General features: G+C 27.3%; 1 protein-coding gene across 1 annotated transcript; it reads right to left on the reverse strand.

Annotated features, from left to right (window-relative positions):
* Positions 1–1,286: 1,286 nt before the first annotated feature.
* Positions 1,287–17,285, reverse strand: LOC117177399 (protein-S-isoprenylcysteine O-methyltransferase). Its single transcript, XM_033368052.1, has 3 exons — positions 16,972–17,285; positions 16,400–16,879; positions 1,287–1,871 (listed from the first exon to the last, which is right to left on the reverse strand). Exons 1-3 carry the CDS (start codon positions 17,167–17,169, stop codon positions 1,689–1,691), a joined length of 861 nt encoding a protein of 286 aa, XP_033223943.1. The 5' UTR covers positions 17,170–17,285; the 3' UTR covers positions 1,287–1,688.
* Positions 17,286–23,099: the final 5,814 nt, after the last annotated feature.

Raw genomic sequence — 23,099 nt, forward strand, 5'->3', positions numbered from 1 at the left:
TAAATTTTATTGAGTTTTGTTTACTTTCTAACATAAGCATATCATATAAATTGAAATAGTTTTTAAAATTTTTACAATGCAGTTATATATGTCTCTTTTTTCAATTTCTTGTATTTTTATAGTTACATGTCAAAGTTTCTCAATTTTTATAATAATAAATGGATTTAAAAGCAAAAAACCTGATTCATCATTTTATCATAAAATTGACTTTTCAACTGTACAAATAAATATCTTTTTTGAAAGCATCCATTTTGCAATATTTTTTTTATAGAAGTACAGTATTCAAAAGAATAGATATAAATTTTCAGGTTAAAATAATTTAAATTGCGTGACTATGAATTTTTAAGTAAAAAACCCCATTTTTTCACTTTTTTCCATCATTTTTTTAACAAACTTAAAATAAATAAATGGTTATAAAATCCACTCTACCTTATAAAAGACATCTTAAACTATATCGGATAATTTTATTGTGATAAAATATTCAAAAGGGGTTAAACAATAAATGATTAAATACGCTAGGGTTTTGAACACCCACGATGCACTTTACCGTGATCCTTGCCATGTATGCACTTTAAGGGTTAAATTATAAATTTGCAACATTGAAAATTCAATAATTTTCAATTCTATATTTTTTAAATTCAAGAATTTCCAATTTTAAATCTTCGAAATTGCAGAAGTTTGAATTTTAAATCTCTTAATTTAAGGATTTTTAATTTTGAAAGTTTACAATTAAAAGTAAAGCAATTTTTAGGTTACACACTGAGAGATTCTGCAATTTTGATTATCTACATTCGAAATTTGTTCAATTTTACAGATTAAGAATTGAAACCTTAATATATCATTTTCAAAATTATCCAAATTTAATCACTTTTATTTACGCATCTTAAAAAGATAGATTTTTTCAATTGCAAATCTACAACATTGAAGAGTTCAACATTGCAAATCGTTAAAATTAATGAATTTGCAATAATAAATCTTCAAAATTGAACTATTAAAAAAAAATGTTACAATTTGTACAGGTCTAAAATATATATCTTGAAAACTTAACAATTGAAATGAATGTTAAAGTCAAACTTATTTATTTAAATTTTATCATGTCATTGGGTAGATTTTTCTTGTAAAAATATATAAAATTCCGGGTCAAAAAATAAAATTAATTTCCCAGTCTCAAAAAATTCCCAGCCCAGCGGTTACCCTGAAATTCTAATTTATTAAATTTCGTAATTCCGACAGTAAAATTTTTTATATGATAATTCTTCAAAAGAAAATGAGACAATAAATATAATTTTGCTAAAAAAACAGTAATTGGGTTTTATTTTTAATTTTAGATAAATATAAAACTGATTATTCAAACAAAATCATAGGCGAGGATATTATTTCTATGATAATAATATTAAGTATCAGTATATTATACATTAGAGACAGCTTTACTATTTTTAACAAAAATACCACTTTCTTGAGTGACTAGAATGTAATTTTTCGTAATAACTAATGAGTGAACTATTATTTTTACAGATTACTTAACAATATTAATTAATTTAAAATCTCTTATTGTTTATAAACCCGTATTCTATATAAGTTTGTCAGTCGCGAAAACAGAGGGTGCAATAAAACGTTAAATTAATTAACGTATTTGAATATTATTGCTCTGTAAATTATTTTATCTCAAATTAAACATCGACTCTCGGCTATAAATCTATTTTGTAGCCAGAAATAAACGGCAGACCTGTACCAACTTTATTCTGGTATTCGATGTACTCTTCCCCGAAGAAACTGAGAAGTGTTACTTCCTCAACAAAAATTCGGTCATGAAAAAATCGCCAGGATGCTGCTGTGTAAGCGAGGAAGCAGAACGGATTCTGAAGAATTAACTGCAAACACACAGAAACTTTTCAAATTAAAACTAAATCCTGGTAAGAATTCAGGGTTGCTACAGAATTTTAATTTTTAACCACAAATGTTTAATTTTCAAAATAGAAGTTTATTTTTAGCACAGGAAGAGGAATTTTCAATCAAGAAAGATAACTTTTCTAGAGAAAAAAGTACTTTCTATCAAAGAACACGGATGTTAAAAAAAATTTATATTTTCAAAAAAAAAAGATATATCAACCAAGACAAATTCTTTAAATTTGTTGAATTTTTATGCTAAAAAGGAGATTTTTCAATAATTTCAATGACTTTTCAACAACAAAAAAAAAGGTAATTGTAAATAAAACCGGTTGAATTTTTAACCAAATAGTTGAATCTTCTACAAAACACATGAATTTTCACACCGAAAAAATTGAATTTTCAACCAAAAATGTTAATTTTTAACTAAATACTTTAACTTTCAAGGAAATAGTAGAATACTGAACCCATTAGGATTATTTTCCGAACCAAAAAGAAGACTTCTACAAAATAGTTGAATTTTCAACAATAAAATGTAACTGATGAATTCTGAACGAAAAATATAATATTAGACTTTTAAATTGAAGAGGATTAACTTTCAACTAAAAAAAATGGCTTTTTTTATCAAAGGATGAATTTTTTATTCAAAAGGATTCAGTTTCTACACAAAAAGACAAATGTTTAACAAAAAAGTTAAATTATCGACCGAAAAGGATGACCTTTTAACAAAACTGTTAAATTTTCAACAAAATATTAAAAATTTAAACCAGATCATACAAATTTAAACCAAGAAAATCATTTTCGATCAAGAAAGATCAAATTTCAAACAATAGGAGTTATAGTTAATATTTGAACAACAAAACTAATTTGAAATAAAAAACAGTCAAATTCAACCAGAAAATAAATTTTCAGCAAAAAGGTTGAAGTTTCGACCGGAAAGGATGATTTCATTAAGAAATAGTTGATTCTTTATCCAAACAATCAAAATTTTCACCACATAGTTGAATTTTCAACCTAGGAAGATAAAATTTAACGAAATGGTCCATTTTTCAAACAAAAAATATTAAATTGCAACCAAAAACAGTCGAATTCTTAACCAAATATTTAAATTTTTAACTAAACAAGATTACTTTTCTACCATAAAAGATAAATTATGAACCCAAAAGGTTGAATTTTCAATGACACGGTTAAATTTTCGACCAAAAAATTGAATTTTTAACAAAACAGCTGAATTTTTAACCAAAAAAATATGAAATCTGTAATAAAACACTTGAATTTTCAACCAAAGACACGGATGAATATTGATATTAAAAAAATTAATTTAAAATCAAAAACAGTTGAATTTTTAACCAATAGTTCAATTTTCCACAAAAAAGATATAAAAATGAACTTGTAATCTAAAAGGATGAATTTTCAATAACATATTGACGTTTTTGAAAAAAGATGAATTTTCAATTTACAAAGATTAATTTTCAAAGAAAAAGACGAATTTTCAGCAAAACGGTTTAAGTTTAGACAGAAAAAAAGATTTTGTAGAAAAATAGTTGAATTTTCACCGAAATATTAGACATTTTAAACAAAATCGAGATGAATACTGAATCGTAAATATAATATCAGACTTTTCAACAAAAAGATTAACTTTCTACCATGAAAGATAAAATTTCAATCCAAAGGATCAATTTTCAGAGTTAAATTTTCAACCAGTTGCATTTTTAACCAAAAATATATAAAATTTCTATTAAAATAGTTGAATTTTCAACTCAAAAAGACAAATTTGCATTAAAACGGTTGATGATTAGACAAAAACAAAAAAGATTTTGTTAAAAAATAGTTGAAGTTTCAACCAAATAAAAAATTGTTAACAAAAAATGAGATAAACTCTGAACCGAAATTATAATATCAGACTTTTAAACCAAAAAGATTAATTTTCTATTATAGTCTATAGGGTTAAATTTCAAAGGATTCAAATGAATTAAAAACAATTTAAAAAATAAAAAACTTCCATTGATTTCCGTAAAATTGAAACAAATTTAGATCAATTTCGAGTAACGAGACAAATTCAATGAAACAATTTTAAAAATCGAAAAAACCCGATTGATTACAATTCAAAAAACAATTAAAAAATATTACAAATTAATTAAATGGAGTAGAATTTAATGAATTTAGAATAATTCTAAAGAATTAAAAAGAATGCAGGATAAATTGATAAGAATTCAGGATGAATTACAAATGAATTATAGAAAATCTCATGAAACCTTTGAAATCCCTCACTTCTTGTTAATAAATTCTTTGATATTTATTAAAGAATTAAAATTCCTTAAAATTATTAAGAGTTTTAAAATACCCTGAACTATTTAGGTCTTTGAAATTCTTTCAAATTATTGAAGGAAAGAAACAAAATTCTGGGAGTTGTTTAGAATTTTCTAAAGTATTTTAAATCTTTTGAAATCCCTTACAATTGTTTAAGGGCATGTGATACTTAGTTTCCCCGGCTTTTTTTCCACAAAAAATAAGAAATTTTAAAAACTGAATTCGGAGATGCTATAAAATATCATAACGGACGTCCCCAGACTCTTTTTTGAGGGATAATAACAAAAAAATGTTATTGTGCTATATAAAAATTTTATGCATATGCATTATTTTGAGGTTACGTCGTTTTTCATCTCTGCCTTTCCGATAATCTGGAAATTATTTATGAAATAAACTTTTTTGATTGCCTGCAAACAAGGTTAGTTCCGGGAGATTATTTACTATGTTTATTTTTAAGTCCAAAGTTTTCGGCCAAAAATATTGTGTAGTTTGGAAGTAACGCTCGGCTGAATTGTAACACACATAACCTCGAAATATACACGCACGTTGTTAGCAATATTAAAAATTTGTTGATAAAAAAAACACAAAAAAAGTGTATGGGGACGTCCGTTAGCATGTTCGCTATCATTACACAGATTTTGAAGGCAAAATATTTCTTATCCTAGGAAAAAAGCCGGGGGAATCTAACAATGAAAAAATCGATACTGTTTCCTAAGCGCTATGCAAATTTATCACAATTTGCTAAATTAAAGGTTTTTTGAACTAACCCACAAAAAAAGTGTGTGGGGACGTCCGTTAGCATGTTCGCTATCATTTCCCAAATTTTTAAGACAAAATATTTATTATTCTAGAAAAAAAGCCGGGGGAACCTAAAACTGGTAAAATCGACAATTTTCTAAGTATCACGTGCCCTTAAAGCTCTTGGCGATGCCAAGAAATTTGAAAAAATACCTTAAAAGGGGTGTGTTGTGTGTGAGGTGCGGTTGAGAGCCGGTTTTTGAGTAAAAAAAAGGTGGAAATTGGAGATCGGCTGAGTGAGTGTCGAAAGAGCTAGTGTATTGTGATAATTTGAAATATTAGAACTGGATGAGGGAGGTGAGATAACGTAGAAATTGTGCAATTTTTTGGACAGTTGAGGTTAAGTTGAACATGAAGGAGGCAGGACCGCAGGAACGAAGGATTGCGAAACGGATATGACGTCCAATGAGATGGTGGCTAGTGATAGGGAGGAACAATGGCGCAACAAGTTGAGGTCGGTAAAAAAGGAAGAGGTAGACCGCGAAAGGTGACAGATGAGGAGGGAAGTTCAAAATATAAAGAGAATAATAAGGTAAGAACACTGGAAAATTATTGGATAAAAAACCAGAATAGCGAGAGGGAGAAGGAATTACGCCACTTAAATACAGATGCTCAAGAGGGAGGCCAGGTGGGAAGGGTAATGGATAATAATGAAAAAGAAGCATTTTTAGCAAATGGGAAATTGACGAGGACTCCAATAAAAAAGAGAATATCAAAGGAGGATGGGGATATACAAAGTGTACAACCAGAGGATGTTATTGGTTTATTATTGGAGTTGAAAGATGGTTGGGAAAAAAGTTGAAGAAAAATGGGATAGAAGAATGGCAGAATCAGAAGAATTGTTGAGGAAAGAGTATACTTGTAGACATGATAGATGTGAAGAATGCGAAAAGAAAAGGAAGTGGGAGGCAGAAAGGGAAGCGGAATTAGAACAGCTAAAAAGAGAAGTTGAAAGAGGAAGGATGGAGATTAGTAAATTAAATAAATTATTGGAACAGTGGCAGGAAGTGGGGGGACAGTGCGGCGAGATGGGGAGGTCCCCATCGACAGAGGCAATGACTTTAGCGCATGCTGCCGTTTCGGTGGCAGAAGGGTTGGAGGTTGCTGATGCGGAGGGGGGGGGGCGGGTTTGGCAAATCCGCCACTTAAAAGGCTGATGTGGAACATATTGCAAATAAAAGCTAGGGTGAACAAACCGGAAAGAATTGAGGGAGGACTGAAAGTTGAATTTGAGGAGTGGAAATCCAAAATAAAGTTAATGAAAGAAAAAATAACCTCAAGAGACTTAGGCTGGGGAGTGTGGATTTTGGGCGATGTAACAGAGAGACAAGAAGAGGTACAAACATTGTTAGAAAAAGAAGCGGAAGCATAGAGGTTTAAAGGGAGAGGGCCACAACGGGGTATCAGACTCTGGGTAGATGATGTATGTCTAGAATGGGATGAGCTGGAAGGAGATTTGAAACTTAACGAGAGGAAGGAAAGAAATTTTTTCGCGACAATGGAAGAGGAAGCACTGGCAGATAGTGAATTGGTATTGATGCAATAGAATGTTCAGGGTACGACAAACGTGAAGAAAAATTGGAAATTGTGGGAGAGTGTGGACATTGTCGTTTTCCAAGAACCATTTTTGGAAGAGAAATGAATGGAAAGATGTATAGAAGCGCTAGATAAGAAATTTGAATGGTTCGGCAAGGCAGCCGTTAGGAAACATACTAAAGGCAGAGCAAGTGGAGGGCACCTGATTGGAGTTAAGAAAAGGCTAGAGGCTAGCTGGAATCAGACAGAACGGGAGTACGGATTACAGTTACAAATAAAAAAGAAGTACATGAGGATAATTACATGTTGATCACGGGCTATAATAATAAGCTTAATAATACAAAATTTTTTTTGAAAAAGCTAGATAAAAGATTGGATAGCTTAGAAGGACACACAGCAAGATTAATACTGGCGGGGGATCTGAACGCAAAAATAGGAACAGGCCAGGGAGTGGCGGAATGCGGCTTGGACGAAGAAATGGATTTAAGTCTAAGAAATTCAGAAGATAAAGAAATACGGCCTGAGGGTAAACTTTTACGAAATTGGTGCGAGGCAAGAGCGATGTTAATTATGAACGGTAGAACGGAAGAAGATTGGGAAGAAAAGGTAACGTGTATTGGACACGGGAAAGGACTAGGTGCTGTATTGGATTTGGTCATGGTCAAAATGGAGGAAGGAATAGACAAACCAGAATGGTTTAGGGGACTTCGGATTGCAGCTCAGGAAGGACCAGATCATTTACCAGTAATATATCGAGTGCAATGGGGCAAAACAGAAAAGGAAAGAAAGAAAGTAAGAGAACTAAAGTAGAAATAGGAAAAAGAGGGAGAATTCCGTACAGAATGGCTTGAATGTTGGAAGGACAGTGTTACAGAAGAGAATCCAGATCCTGAGATAAGATGGAAGAACATAGAAGAGACATTTGAAGAAGCAGCAAGAAGGACTGGTATGACAACTAAGGGAGGAGGGAAAAATAGGCGGGAGCAAACGTGGGATAACAACGAATACAAGTTGAAAAGAAGAGAAATATTTAAGTTGCTACACAGATTTAGAGAAAACAGGGACTGGAATAACAAGCAAGCGTACATGAGCAGTAGAAAGGAACTAGCAGAACTGAGAAAAAGATTGATCAAGGATTGGTTGGATAAAAAGCGGAAGCAGGGAGCAGAAATATTAAAGAATGGTGGAAGGCCATGAGTTGGTATAGAAAGAAAAGGAGTATGGTGATTAACACAATTAAGAAAGAAGTATGGCTAGAACATTTTATGTCATTACTGGAGGGAGTAGAGGAATTTATAGAAGAGGCTGATGAGAAGAAGGGAAAGAAAAGAGTTGACGATTTGAGGTTTGAGGATAATAGGAAGAAGAAAGAATTGAATGATAATAAAGAGAAAGAGAGCAAAGAAAAAGAAGAGAGAATTTATGAAATATTAGAAGAGGATGATTTAAACAAATCGCCAGAGCAAGAGGAAATACTTGCAAGGATAAGGAAGTTAAAAAAAGGTAAGGCAGCAGGAGAGGATGGGATTGTAGCAGAATTTTTGATGGGCATGCCTAAAGAAGGAATGGAAGAACTTATACAATTGGTCAAGGACATATTGCAGAAGAAGCGATTAATAAAACGATGGCGTACGGCATCGATCTATACTATTCACAAAAAAGGGGATGATAATTTGACAGGTAACTACAGAGGAATTTCTCTGCTAGATACAGGCTATAAAATATTGGCGTCGATAATGGCAGGAAGGTTGAGCGAAAAGTTGGAGCGAAAAAAGAAATTAACGGAAGCTCAAGCAGGGTTTAGAAAAGGAAGAAGTACCATAGAGCAGATCTTTGTCTTAAATACGATAATAGGAAACAGACTGAGAAGAAAGAGAGGCAAGTTGTATGCAGTATTTGTTCATTTTAAAAAGGCGTTTGATATGGTGGATAGGCAAAAGCTGTGGACGAAAATGGAAGGGATGAGGATAAACGGAAGGTTCCTAGAAATGACCAAAGAAATTTACAAAGATACGTGGAATGAAGTAATAGGAGAGGAAAAGACTGAAAAATTTACAACAAAGAAGGGTATGAGGCAGAGTGTCCACTCAGCCCCATCCTATACAACATCTATATTAACGACTTAGAAACAGAACTAAGAAAAAAAGGAGATGGGGGCACGGTACTGAGTCCAGGTTCAAATATAAAAATCTGTGCATTGCTCTATGCAGATGATGCGTTGATAGTAGCGGAAAGCAAGGAGGACCTAGATAAAATGATTGAGAATGTAGAAAGATGGACGGAGAAGAATTTGATGGAGGTAAATGTGGAGAAAACAAAGATTATGGTGTTTAGGAATGGTGGAAAAATGAAAAAGGAAAGCTGGAAATATAAAAACAGGGAGTTAGAAGTAGTAAGGGAGTTTAATTATCTTGGATTTTGGTTCACAACGGAAAATCAATAAAATATATACGTCAGGAAGACATCAGGAAAAACGCAGCGATTAATTAATAAGGTATGGAGCGAAACAAATAGAGCTGCGGTAACAAATTTGAAGAGAAAACTTTTTTTTATGGACTCGACGGTGAAAACGGCGGCATTGTATGGGGTAGAAATTTGGGGATGGAAAAGAAAAGAAGCGATAGAGAAGGTCCAGAGCAGATATGTGAAATCGAGCATGGGACTAGGAAAGAACACACCTGATTACATATGGAAGATAGAAGCAGGGAGAAGGAGTGTGGAAATAGAGGCAAGAAGAAGGGCGGGGGCTTTTATAATAAAGGTACTCTCTATGGAGGAGGATAGATGGGCAAGAAAGTGTATAAAGGAGGAAATAAGGAATATTAGAAATGGCAATCCAACCAGCTGGGGGAGGTCGCTAGAGGAACAAATGAAAAATATAAGAGACGGGCAAATAATTAAAATGATAGGAGAAGGAAAACCAATAGAAAAATTGTGGTAAGATTAGTTGAGCTGGAAATGATAGCAGAAGCCCAAGACATACAGGAAGATTGGGAAAAAATAGAACAATCCAGCTTCTGCAGCTATTATAAAGAGATTAAGAAGAACACGGAGATGGAGACATACTGGCAAAAAGAAAAACTAAAGGGGAGACAGAAGGAAGTGTGGGCTCGATGGAGATGTGGAAATGCGGTAAAGGAAGGAAAGAAAGGCTTCAAAAACAACAATTGCAGGGCTTGCAAGGTCAAAGGGGAAACAGTACAACAAGTAATCGAATGTGAAGAAGTAATGAAAAAGTTAAAAACACCGGGTAAAGAATGGTGGAGAAGTTGGAGAGAAAAGAATGGACAGAAGGACTGCAAGAAGGAGTTACTGGCAGATTTACAGAAGGAAGTGGACAAAGACTTGTGTTTAAATCTGGGCAAGATAGAGGAAATATTGAATGTTAAAAATTAGTGATGCAATCTAAATGTGATTTAAGTTAAGTCATTATACAAATAGTTGTAATTAAACTAGTTTGTAAGTGTTCATATTGTTAATGAAGGAGAAAAGGCGAGTGAAGGTGGTAAAACTGAAATGTAGCACCAAAGAAAGAATAAATTGAATAAGAAATTGAATTTAGTAAATTTAGTATAATTCAATTGAATTAAAAAAGAATTAGGATAAATTATTAAAAATTCAGGGTGAATTCTAAAAACTGCAAAAACTCTTAAAATCTTTCAAACCCTGCGAAATATCTCATTTCTCTTGAATAAATTCTTTGAAATCCACCAAAATATTATTAAATCCCCTGAAATTCTCTGAAATCTTGCGGTATTTTCTGAAATCCTGGAAAATTGATTAAAATACATTGAGACAATGAAAAAACACCTTCAGATAATCGAAAACCTCTGAAACCTTATAAAATACTGTGAAATCTTTTAAAATATCGTAAAACCTTATTGGGAATGATGGTCCACCATTTTGCCACCTGATGCCAAAAACTGGAACTAACAAGAGTAGGCACACTTTTAAAGATGTATTTTAATTTTTGCATAAAAGTGTTTTTACGATTGTTTTGTGAAGATTAACGACAAATTTTGTCCATATTATGCAAAGAATACGAATAATAGACGATTGGATTTTAAATACGAATTCTAACCAAACTTTTAGATCAGATTTTGAATGGTAAATATTTTATGTATAAATTAATAAAAAATTACTTTGAGTTCATGTTTGCTTCAAAATAAGTTCCTTTAAGTTAATAATCTGTTGAAAATCATAATAAATAGTATAATAATTGTTTGTTTTTTCGAGTAGAATTTCGCGAATTTCAATGATTTATGATTAAAATAAAATTTCGAAAATAGGACAAATACAAAACGTTAAAAATGAAATATTTTCCGAATGCAATTCTAAAAACTATTTTAAAAAATCTTTTGTTTTTATTTAATTAAAAATCCATCTGTTTAAAAAAAAATAAATCTTTTTTCTATAAAAATGCAACTGTTTGGTAGAGAATTTAACTATGTCGTTAAAAATTCATCCTTTTTGATCGAAGAAAGAAGTTTATTCTTTTATTTAAAAAATCAATTTTTGATCTTGCAGAATCAACTGGAATCTTTTTTGGATGAAAGCTCAACTTTTTGTTTTTGTGATAAAAAATTTTTCTGCTTGAAGAGAAATTTCATCTTTTTTTGATAAAAATGCAACTATATAATAGATACTTCAACAATTTAGTTAAAAAGTCATTCTTTTTGGTTAAAAATTCGTCTTCTTTGTTGTAAAATTAATTTTTTTATTACAGAAACTTATTTCTTTTTTAAAATTGCATATTTTCATCGTAAAAACTCGATTAAAATCTCTTTCAACAGAAAATTCAACTATTTTTTTTTAATTTATATTTTAAATTTAAAACTCGATCTGTTTCAGAAGAAACTTAAGTTTTTTAAATTAAAATGCAACTTTTTGGTTAAAAATCATTCTTCTTTGCTTGAGTATTCAACTAATTTGTTTGAAAGATTTGGTTGAATCAAATTGTTAACCATTTTTTTTCTTGCTAAAGATTTATATTTTTAGTTAAAAATTCATCTGTTCGGTTGAAAGTTTAATTATTTTGTTGAAATTTAATCTTTTTAAATTGAAAATTCAACTACTTGGGTAAAAATTGAACTACATTGTTAAATGTTTATTTTCTTCATTGAATTTTTATTTTCTTTGGTTGGAAATTTAACTGTTTAGTGGAATATATAGCTTTTTTGTGTAAAATTATTTTTTTAATAAAAAATTTAACTTACATTTTTTAAGATTGATCTTATTTAATTGAAAATTCGCATTTTTTGGTAAAACAAATATTTTTTCAGTTTGAAATTTCATTTTTGTTGGGTAAAAATGCATCAATTTCGAGGAAAATTAATTTTTTGTTGAAGTCATATTTAGAATTCTTTTTTTTTGTATAAATTTTATTCTTTTTTTTATGAAATATAAAATATGACACGTTTTTGTTGGGGATTTGTATTTTTAGGTTGAATATTCAACTAGTATGTTAAAAATTCAATTATTTTGTCAAAAAACCATCTTTTATAATAGAAAATACTTTTTTTTAATGAATTAATAAATTTGAAAATTTTAAATTTGTATATGAAATACTGTTTTATTCCGTTTATAAAATATTATATGTTAAAAATATTACAGGACTAAAATTCTAATATTTGAATATTAATTATTTAAAATGAAAAATTATTGAAGAAAAAATCAGAGAATTTAAAAAATTCTCGGTTTTGCATTTTTCCATAAGATCGTACCTATTCTTTCTAGTTCGGATTTTTGTCACCACGTGGTGTATCACAGTTAAATCATTTCCAATAGGTCCTGTAAAATTGTTTCATATCTTCCGAAATTAAAGGAAATTATTTACCCTAAAATATTTCAAACCTTTTTAAATCCTCTCCAATTATTGAAATAAATTTAAAACTCCATGGAATCTTTTAAAATTGTCTAAAATAGTTCAAATCCTTAGCAATTCATTAAAATATTATAAAATCCTGTGAAATTTTATAATATTTCCTGAAATCCTGGAACATGTATTCAAATACCTCGAGACCTTTAAAATCCCTTAAAATCGTTGGAATCCTTGGAAATCTTTTAAAATATCTTAAATCCTTCTGTAAAATCCCATGAAATATTTTAAAGCTCTTGAAAGTGCCAATGAATTTGAAAAAATGCGTTAACAGGTTTCAAATCTTTTGAAAACTTAATCAATTGATCCACAGGATCGATTAAATTTTAGAGAATTCAAGTGATTTAAAAAATTCGAAAGAATTTGAAAGAACTCAGGATAAATTAATAATAATTCAGGTGATTTAAAATCTCTCCAAATTTTCTAAAATATGATCAAAACCCGTGAAATTATGATATAATTGTCTAAAATCCTGGAAAATGTACTAGAATATATTGAGGGATTTCAAATATCGGAAACTTTCTGTGAGGCCTGAAATTAACATACAATGAAAAAAAATCACTTGAATACAAGAATTGTCAAAGAAACAATTGCATTTATTACACAAAAAGCCATAACATTTACATAAAAATAGATAAATTTTCGAATCAAGAAGACGAATTTTATTGTCAACGATAAATGTAATAGTTGATTTTTTAATAACAACAAAATTAATTTTAAATAAAAAATAGTTGAATTTTCAACCAAATAGTTGAATTTTTCACAAAAAAAGTTAACTTCTCTATCAAGAAAGGTTGAAAGTATGAATTTTCAATAAAACAGTTACATTTTTCACAAAAAATGACAAATTTTTAATTTAAAGAAGATCATGTTTCAACCAAATGGTCGAATTTACAAATAAACAGGATTAAACTTCTTTCAAAACATTTGAATTTTCAAGCAAAACGAACAATTTTTGCACAATACAACTGATTTTTTAACAAAATTTCAAGTTTCAAGTTTAAAAAAAATGAACTAAAATTATACATTCTAAACAAATTCAATTAATTTTAATGAATTCATTTTAAAATTTGTTTTACGGCATAACTATTTTCACGAAATTTATCCTAAAAAAGAAATCGTAACATAGGATTTAAGTATTCGAAATAATTTTCAACTTTTTATTTTATCCACTTTACATTGATTTATTCTCGCCTATCAAGACATTTAGATTTCGAATTATTGTTCCTAATTATTCTAATTGAATTTACAGGAAAAAAATTATCAATAAATGTTCATTTTCATTTAAAATTATTAAATGATGTTTTTCAAATAATAATTTAATGAAAATATAATTTTTTACAGTTTTCGATGATTGTAATGTAATAGAATGAAAAATAATTCAAAATTATTTTAGATTTTATTTTAAAAGGTTAATTTGAAGTTTTTAATGTTTCAAAATATGTCGTAAAAGATCAAATCAAATGATTTCTTTATTTCGAAAAAAAAATATTTTAGAAGAAAATTAAATTAACGCTGTTGAAGATTTTGAAAAAAGAAGCTGCATTAAAATTACGAGAGGTTTCAAGAGAATGAAAAAATGGTCTTTATATTTCCAGATAAATGTTTAATGATTTTTTATTTTGAGAAACTATCTTTAGGATAATATTCTAAAATATTTCAAAGTATTTCAAAGATTTTTTTAAAAAGAATCTGAATGACTTTTAGGTAGATTTTTTTGACTTTAAAAAATATTAAGACAAATTTGAAAATTTTTAGAAAACATTTAGAAGGTTTAGAATTTTTAAAAAGACTCCAAAAAAATTTTTAATCGGAAATAGACAATTTTTTTTTATATTGCAAAATTTTAAAAAATTGTAGTTTAAAAAATGTTCAAGTTAAAAAAATTAAACAAAATTATAAATTGTACAAAAATTTAATTAATTTTAATAAATCCAGTTAGAATTTTGCTTTTCGGCTTAACTGTTTTCATAGATTTTAGCTTAAGAATTAATATGAAAGTGAATTTTTTAAAAATTGTTTTTAAATTAAACATGAACTAAAGTTATTGCAAGCTAAAAATAAAAGTAGGTAAAAATGATTTATAAAATCGAGGAAAATATTTTATTGTTAACTATGACAAATTTTGTAAAATAAATATCAACCAAATAGTTAAATTTTTAACCAAAAAAGATTTTTTTCTACCATAAAAGATGAATTATAGATCTAAAAGTTTGAATTTTCGATCACACATTTACATTTTTAACCAAAAAGGTAAAATTTTCAATTAAATAGTTGCATTTTTAACAACAAAAAAATCAAATTTCATTACAATACTTAAATTTTCAACCCCAAATGCATTTTTTATTAAACTTTTTAAGGTACAGTTTTTTTTAATTATGCAAAATAAATGAAATTGTCCTAAAATCTTCCATCAACTAAATTTTCCTAACAATATAGAGAAAATTTTTTGATTCTCTCAAAACATTTCCAAATTCATAAAAAGCTTCTGTTTTACAAAATTGTGAAAAATATACATTTTTCTTAAAATTTTTGGAAAAAATTTTTTTTATGAAAAAGCATGATATTTTTATGCAAATAGATGAACTTTCAAACCAAGAAGACGAATTTTCAACAACAAAGTTATTTCACAACCAAAAAATTTGATTTTCTACCAAATTAAGGAACTTTCAATAAAAAAAGATAGATTATCAACGAAAAATGTAATAGTTGATATTTTAATGACCAAATTAATGTTTTATTCAAAAAACAGTTGAATTTTCAACCAAATAATACAATTTTCTATTAAAAAAAAGAAATAAAAAGATCAATCTTTAACCAAAGTAAATGTTTTTTCTACCATAAAAGATGAAGTTTTAATCGAAAAGAATAAATGTTTAATAACACAGTTAAATTTTCGACTAAAAAGGTTGAATTTTCTATAAAATAGTTGAATCTTCAACCAGAAGAGATTCAATTTGAACCATTTGTTTTTAACTAAAAACATTAAATTTCTAGTAAATTATTTGAATTTTCAAACTCAAAAAGATGAATTTTCATTGAAACGGTGGAGGTTTTGACAAAAAAAAATTATGTTACAAGACAGTTGAATTTTCAAGTAAACAGTAGAATTTTTATCCAAAAGGGAGATGAGTTCTAAATCGAAAGTATAATATTAGACTTTTTAACTAAAAAAAAATTAACTTTCTAACATAAAAAATGAACTTTCAATCCAAAATGACGCATTTTCAATAACACAGTTAAATTTTCAACTAAAAAGAAGATATTCCAACAAAATAGTTTAACTAAATAATTTGATGTTAAAAATGAATGGATAAAAAATACTTTAACCTTAAATCAAAAGAGATTATTTTTCAATCGAACATTTGCATTTTTAACCACAAAATATTACCTAAAATAAATTAATTTTCAACCGAAAAAGCCAATATTTCAGAAAAACGGTTAGTTTCGACAAAAAAAGAATTTTTTTCCCAATAATTTCTGACGTCAATATTCAAAATATAGTTAAATCTTCCAGCAAGAGATTAGTTATCAACCGGTTGCATTTTTGACAAAAAAATATGAAAAAAAAAATATATGAAATATTAAATTTTTAACCCAAAAAGACAAATTTTCAGTAGAACTGTTAAAGTTAAAAAAAAAAGAGTTTGTTACAAAATATTAGAATTTTATAAACAAATAGTAGAACTTTTAACTAAAAGCGAGATGGATTCCGAACGGAAAACATACATTTTAAAAATGAACTTTTAACCAAAATAGTTGGATTTTTTATTATATTAGTCTAGTTCGAATTTAAGCGAAAAAATTAGATGTTTCTTGAAAATAGAGAAAAAATGGAATTCTTAAAAAAATCTTGAAGGAGAATAATAGGGGAAATAGTGTGAATTCTGTAATTATTAAGGCTGAAATAGGCGTAACTTAAAAAAATACCAGTTTTTCCAGGTCTTGTAGCAACCCTATAATTGAATAAAAATAATTTATAATTTTTACCTGAGTGCCCATGGACCAATAAAACCATCCCACGTAACTTGGGTGTCGAAAGAGCCCATAAACCCCATAAGTGACGAGTTCATGGTCATTCATTTTTTTATTTTGGACCACATGATTAAAATTATGCCTCGCAGTAAGAATCGCCAGTTTCCTCAAAACCTCTCCGCAAAAACACACGATAAATCCAAAATACGAAATTACAGAAGGTTCCTTCAACTCAGGAAAATAATATCTTTCCACTAAGAATTCCACCCAACTCGAACACGCCGCTATCCCATAGGCAAGACTATGATTAAGTATAAAACTATCCGTCGAAATTTCTTTTGGATTTGTCCAGGCGATGACGATAAATTCGGAGCAATGGAAAAATGAGAGGAAAGTCACGTAAATTCCAAACATTTGCCATGACGGAGGCGCTGTCGTAAAAATTAGAATGCCAACACCGAATGCGTATCCTAAAAATGCTGCTCTCACAGCAACCTGGAGCAAAAATTCACGGAGAAAACTTTTCTGTAGAACCTAACCTCGAAATAGGAGATTTGATTTTTACTGGCTTAAAGTGCGGTACTTACTTGATAAGAGAATCCACGAAGTGCGATTATCGTCAGGAAGTTTAGGAGGGCGTACTGAACTAGGTGTAATATCCAAATATTTTCGAAATACTGTCGGTGCAAATCAAATTCTAACCTCAAAAGTACTTCGGGTAGAATCGAGATCGAAAACGATAGAAGAAAGCTGAGTAAAGCAATTTTGCCTTCCTTATACAACATTTTGGATTTGTTTTTCTGTTATTCTAGTTTTCTTCTAATTTTAATCTACATTTCTATTTTTAAATCCATCCTTTTTGAAGCAGTAAGACAGTTGAAACAGTTTACGACATGCAATGCAATTTTGAACTCACTTCGGGTTAATTCGGAAATAGGAACATGGTATTTAAAATTTGAATATTTTTTTTAAGAATTTCATTTTCTTTAAATTTATTTATTGCCAAAGTTTTGCGAAAGTTAATAAAAAATTAGTTACTATAAGAATTTAAAAAAATCAAGTAATTTATTATCTTTATAAAAATAAAAGATTGGACAATTATTATTTTGATAGTGGAAAATTTAAATATTTAGTTTAATTTTAAAGGATCTTTACATGCAGGATAAATAATTCCTTCAATTTAAAATATTTAAAATTCGAATTTTTCAACCTGAAATTTCTACAATTTTTGGGCTAATTTTGCAGCACTTTTTAAGAAAAAGAGATCAATTTTCAACGAAATAATTACATTTTTAACCAAAAGGGATGAATTCTGGCACAAAAATATGATAGTGGACTTTTCCATTAAAAAAAATTAACTTTCAACGCAAAAGATTACTTTTCTACCAAAATATGAATTTCGGTTCCAGAAGAACGTATTTTCGATCCAAAAAGATATTTTTTTTTAAAGGCAGTAGAATTCCCGCCGTTAAAAGTTCAATTTTTAACAAAAAATTTCATTTTTAACCAAGAAACATTACTTTCCTTACATGAAATATGAATTTTCAACCCAAAAGGACGAATTTTGATTAAAAGTGGTGAATTTTCCGACAAAATTTTAACAAATGAGTTAAATTTTTAACAAATTAATTAATTTTGTTGTTAATGATTGAGTTTTTAAGCAAATAATTGAATTTTTAACCTACAAAGATGTCTTTTTAACCGAATAATAAAGTTTTTTTTAACACAAAAGATTATTAAGGAAGACTTTTAAATGAAAGTTGAATTTTTCACTCAAAAAGTTCAATTTTTAACAAACAAAAGTTCATTTTTAACCAAGAAAAATGACTTTTCTACAATAAAAAATGACTTTAATCCCAAAGGACGAATTATTAACAACAAAGTGCAAACCGTGAAAGATGAATTTTCATACAAAAGGACGAATTTTTATCAAAACAGTTGAATTTTCCACTAAAAAATATGACTAACAAATAAGTTGAATTTTTTAAAAAATAATTCTATTTTCAGCCAAAAGAGATAAATTCACGCCCGAAAATATGATAAGTGGACTTTCAAATTGAAAACTATTAACTTTCGTCCCGAAAAGTTAGATTTTTAACAAAAATGTTCGTTTTTAAGCAAGAAAGATGACTTATACCAAAAAAAATTTTTAAACCAAACGAATGAATTTTTATCAAAATACTTGAACTTTCCATAAAAAAAATCAATTCAACAAATAAGTTAAATTTTCAAAAAAATAATTAAATTTTTCACAAAATAGTTGAATCTTCCAGCTACAAAGATGCCTTTTTAACCAAATGGTCGAATTAAAAAAAAACAGATTATTTAAGATGATTTTTTAGAATCCAGTTGAATTCTCCATTCGAAAAATTCAATTTTCATCAAAAAAGTTAATTTTTAAACAAGAAAGATGACTTTTCTACAAAAAAAGAGAAATTTTCAATCCAAAAGGACGAATTTTTATTAAAATATACACACACACACATATTATATTTTCAATCAAAACAATTGAAATTTCCTCCAAAATAGATAATTAACAAAAAAGTTCAATGTTTAACAAAATAATTAAAAGTTTTAAAAAATAGTTAAATTTTTAACAAAACAGTGCAATTTTCAAACAAAAAAGATTACTCAAGCCGATTTTTTAGAATACAGTTACATTTTCTGCCCGAAAAGTTCAATTTTCAAAAATGAAAGACGACCATAAAAGATGAATTTTTAATTCAACAAGATGAATTAAAAAAAAATAGTGAATGTTTCCACACAAAATTAATTCTTTGACAAAATATCAAACAACATAATATCAGATTTTAAAATACTTAAACTTTCAAAAAAATGGTTGAAGTTTTAACCAAAAAGCTGCTAATTTTTCACACAAAAAGATTGATTTTATACCAAAAAAAAAAAGATAATTTTTCAAATAAGAATGAAATAGTTACCCACACAAAAAGACATTAAAAAAATATTTTTTATATTTATATTTGTAACGAAACAATTAAAACTTTAACAAAATAGTTAAATTTTGAAAAAAAAACAGTGAAATTTTTAATAAAAAAAGATTACTTAAGCCGATTGTGTAGAAGATAGTTAAATTTTCTACTCGAAACGTTCAATTTTCAACAAAGAAATATGACCATAAAAGATAAATTTTTAATCATTTTTAATCAACAAATTAAATCAAATTCGAGTAAATTTAGCAAAATTTATGAAAAACATGAAGAATTCGATGAAATTCATAAAAAAATCCGAGGTGAATTAAAAAAATCAGGTGAATGGAAAAAATTAAATATTACCAAAATTAATTGAATTAATTAAATTTGGATGGAATTGAGAAATATTCATTGGAATTAAAAAGAATTTAATAAAATGCCGAAGAATTTCAGGTATGTTAAAAATACTTCTAGGATGAAAAAAAACTAAGCAAAAAATCCATTGAATTGAGTGGAATTCAAGTAAATTAAAAAATAACTGTAAATTCAAAAAATTTAAGAGAATTCTAAAAAAATTCAAAATAAATTAATATGAATTCAAATGAATTTTCAAAAAAATAGTGAAATTTTTCAACAAAAATAATACTTTAACAAAATATAAAACAGCATAATATCAAAATTTAAAATACATTAACTTTCAAAAAAATTGTTGAAGTTTTAACCAAAAAGCTGCATTTTTAACCTTACAAGATGATTTTTCAGACAAAAAGATTTATTTTCTGCCAAAAAAAGATACTTTTTCAAAGAAAAATGAAATACTTATATTTTTAATTTACAAAATTATTTTTTAACAAGAAAAAAAAGAAATAATAATTTTCAACTAATTGAATTCAATGAAAAGATACATTTTTAACAAAATAGTTCAAGTCATAACCAGATAGATAGATTTTTAATAAAAAAGATTGATTTTCTGTACAAAAATAAATTTCCAACTAGAGTTAAGCTTTTAAGCTAATAAATCGATTTTTTGAATGGGAAAGATGTATTTTCAACAAGAAGATTAAATATTCATTTAAAAAAGTTCTTAACCTGAAAGGTAATATATACAACTCCAGATAAATGAATTAATTTTTAATCATATAAAAATAGAATTATCTACAAGATAGTATAATTTTCAATGAAGAAGGCGAAACTTAAAAAAATCATTGTTTAAGAAAGAAGTTCAACTTTTAACCAAACAGATGATTTCCCACCAAAACAGATTAACTTTCTAAGGAAAATTAATTTTGATTCAATTAGAACGAATTTTCTATCTTAAAAGACGAATGTTCAATCAAACATTTGATTTTTTGAAAAAACGATGACTTTTTAAGAAAATAATTGAATTGTCAAGCCAAAAAAGCAATTTTTTTTAGAAAACAGTTGAATTTTCGTTCAAAAAGTTACATGTAAAAATGTTCGTTTTCAAGCAAGACAAATGACTTTTCTACCGAAAAAAAATAAATTTTCAATCCAAAAGAACAAATTTTTATCAAAACTGCTGAATTTTCCACACAAAAAAAGAATTCTACAAATAAGTAGAATTTAAAAAAAAAATTAATTTTTCACAAAATAGTTGAATTATAGATACATTTAGAGCAAATATGGAAGAGTTCATTTTTCAAACTATAAAAAAAAATACTAGACTTCTTCAATGAAAGAAAATACTTTATTCGAAAAGTAGTTGCATTTTCTTATTGGTTTCTATTAATTCAGTGCGCATTTAAGAGCGAAAAAACTAAGAAAAGGGAAGTTTTTTCAAAAAAGCGGAGAAAAAAGAATAATTCTTTCTTACTAATGAATTAAATACAATTCGAGTAAATTTAAAGGAATTTAACCCTCAAAGTACATACATGGTAAAAATCACGGTAAAGTGCATCCTGGGTGTTTATTTTAAGTTTGTTCAAAAAAGTATTGAGAAAACTGAAAAAATGGTTTTTTTTACCTAAAAAATCATAACTCACTCAAGTTTAATTATTTTAACCTGAAAATTAATGAATATACTTTTTAAATAGTGTACTTCCATTAAAAAAATATTGCATATTTGGTGCTTTCAAAACAGATATTTATTTGTACCCCACGATTTTTTTACCTCCACTTTCAGCAGTAACTTTATAAGAGTTTGAAAATTTCTTGGGGTGCCAGATACCCACAATGCACTTTAGGGGTTAAGGGAAATGAGAAGAAGTCGATGAATTTAATAAAAAAAATAAATAAACTGAAAAAATTCAAAATATTCCACTGATTTCATTAAAATTAGAGTGAGATTAGAAGAATTCAAACAAATTGGATGAATGTTTAAAAGGTTGAACAAAAAATAAAACATAAATTTAATCCATTTAATTAAATAGAATTCAGTAAATTTCGAAGAATTCAATTTAATTCAAAAGTATTCAGCAAAAGTTAAAACATAAAATTTGAGTACATTTAGAAAAAATCAAGGAATTCAAGAATAGCATCGAAAAAAATAGAAAAATAAAATTTCCATCCAATTTAGTAAAATATGTTTGAACAGAATTAATCGTCAATTCAACACAATTAAGGAAAATTGAGAAAAAATAACGGATTCCATAAAATTCGTGTCGATTTGAAAGAAATTAAGGAAAATTCAACAAAATTCATGAAAATTTAAGTGAATTAAAAAATACAAAATATTCCACTGATTTCAGTTATATTCCAGTGTATTTAGAAGAATTCGGCAAACTCAGCAGAATTTAAGAAAATTGAAAAAAAGGAAGCAATGATTTGATAAAATTGAAGGTGAATTATGAAAAATTTAAGTGAATTGAAAACAATTTCTAAAATTAAAAAAAAATTGAATTCAATATTAAATTTGGAATAAATTGAAAGAAATACAAGAGAATTCAAAAATTTTTGATGAATGCCTAAGAATTGGAGATAAATTTAAGTCTATTAGGGCATATTAAAAAAAATCTTTAAAAAATCCATTGAATAAGGTAGAATTAAGTGAATTTAGAAGAAATCATGTAAATTAAAAAAAAATCAGTGAAAATTAAAATAAGTCAACCGAATTACAAATAATTTAAAAGAATTTAGGATAAATTAATATGAATTCATATGCATTTTTTTTAAACATTACCTGATTTCAATACAATTGTAGTGGATCCACAAGAATTCAAGGAATTCAGAAGAAATTTGTTAATTCTAGTTAAATTAAAAACCTGCAGGTAAACAAAAAATAATCCATTTTATTAAAAACAATATTGTGAATTTAGAAGAATTATGTTACAGTTAAAAACAAAATTCAAAGAGAGTTAAGAATTAAAAATTGAGTAAATTTAGAAAAATTAATGAAAAACCTGAAAAGTTCGATGAAATTCATAAATCCAAGGTGAATTTAAAAAATCGAGTGAATGGCAAACAATTAAAAATATTACAAAAATTAATGGAATTAATTAAATTTGGAAGGAATTGAGTAATATTCATTGGAATTAAAAAGAATTTGATAAAACGACGAAGAATTTAAGGTTTGTTCAAAATACTACTAGGATGAATTAAAAAAAAAAAATAACCAAAAAATCCATTCAATTGAATAGAATTCAAGTGAATTAAAAAAATTAGCGTAAATTCAAAAAATTGAAGAGAATTCTGAAAAACAGGATAATTAAATATGAATTCAAATAAATTGAAACAAATTTAAAAAATCCAAATTATTTAATTGATTTCAGAAAAATTAGAGCGTTTTAGAAGAATTCAAGGAAATTTAAGAGAATTCGATGAAATTC

The sequence above is a fragment of the Belonocnema kinseyi genome, chromosome 7, assembly GCF_010883055.1.
Source record: "Belonocnema kinseyi isolate 2016_QV_RU_SX_M_011 chromosome 7, B_treatae_v1, whole genome shotgun sequence".
NCBI classification, from domain to species: domain Eukaryota; kingdom Metazoa; phylum Arthropoda; class Insecta; order Hymenoptera; family Cynipidae; genus Belonocnema; species Belonocnema kinseyi.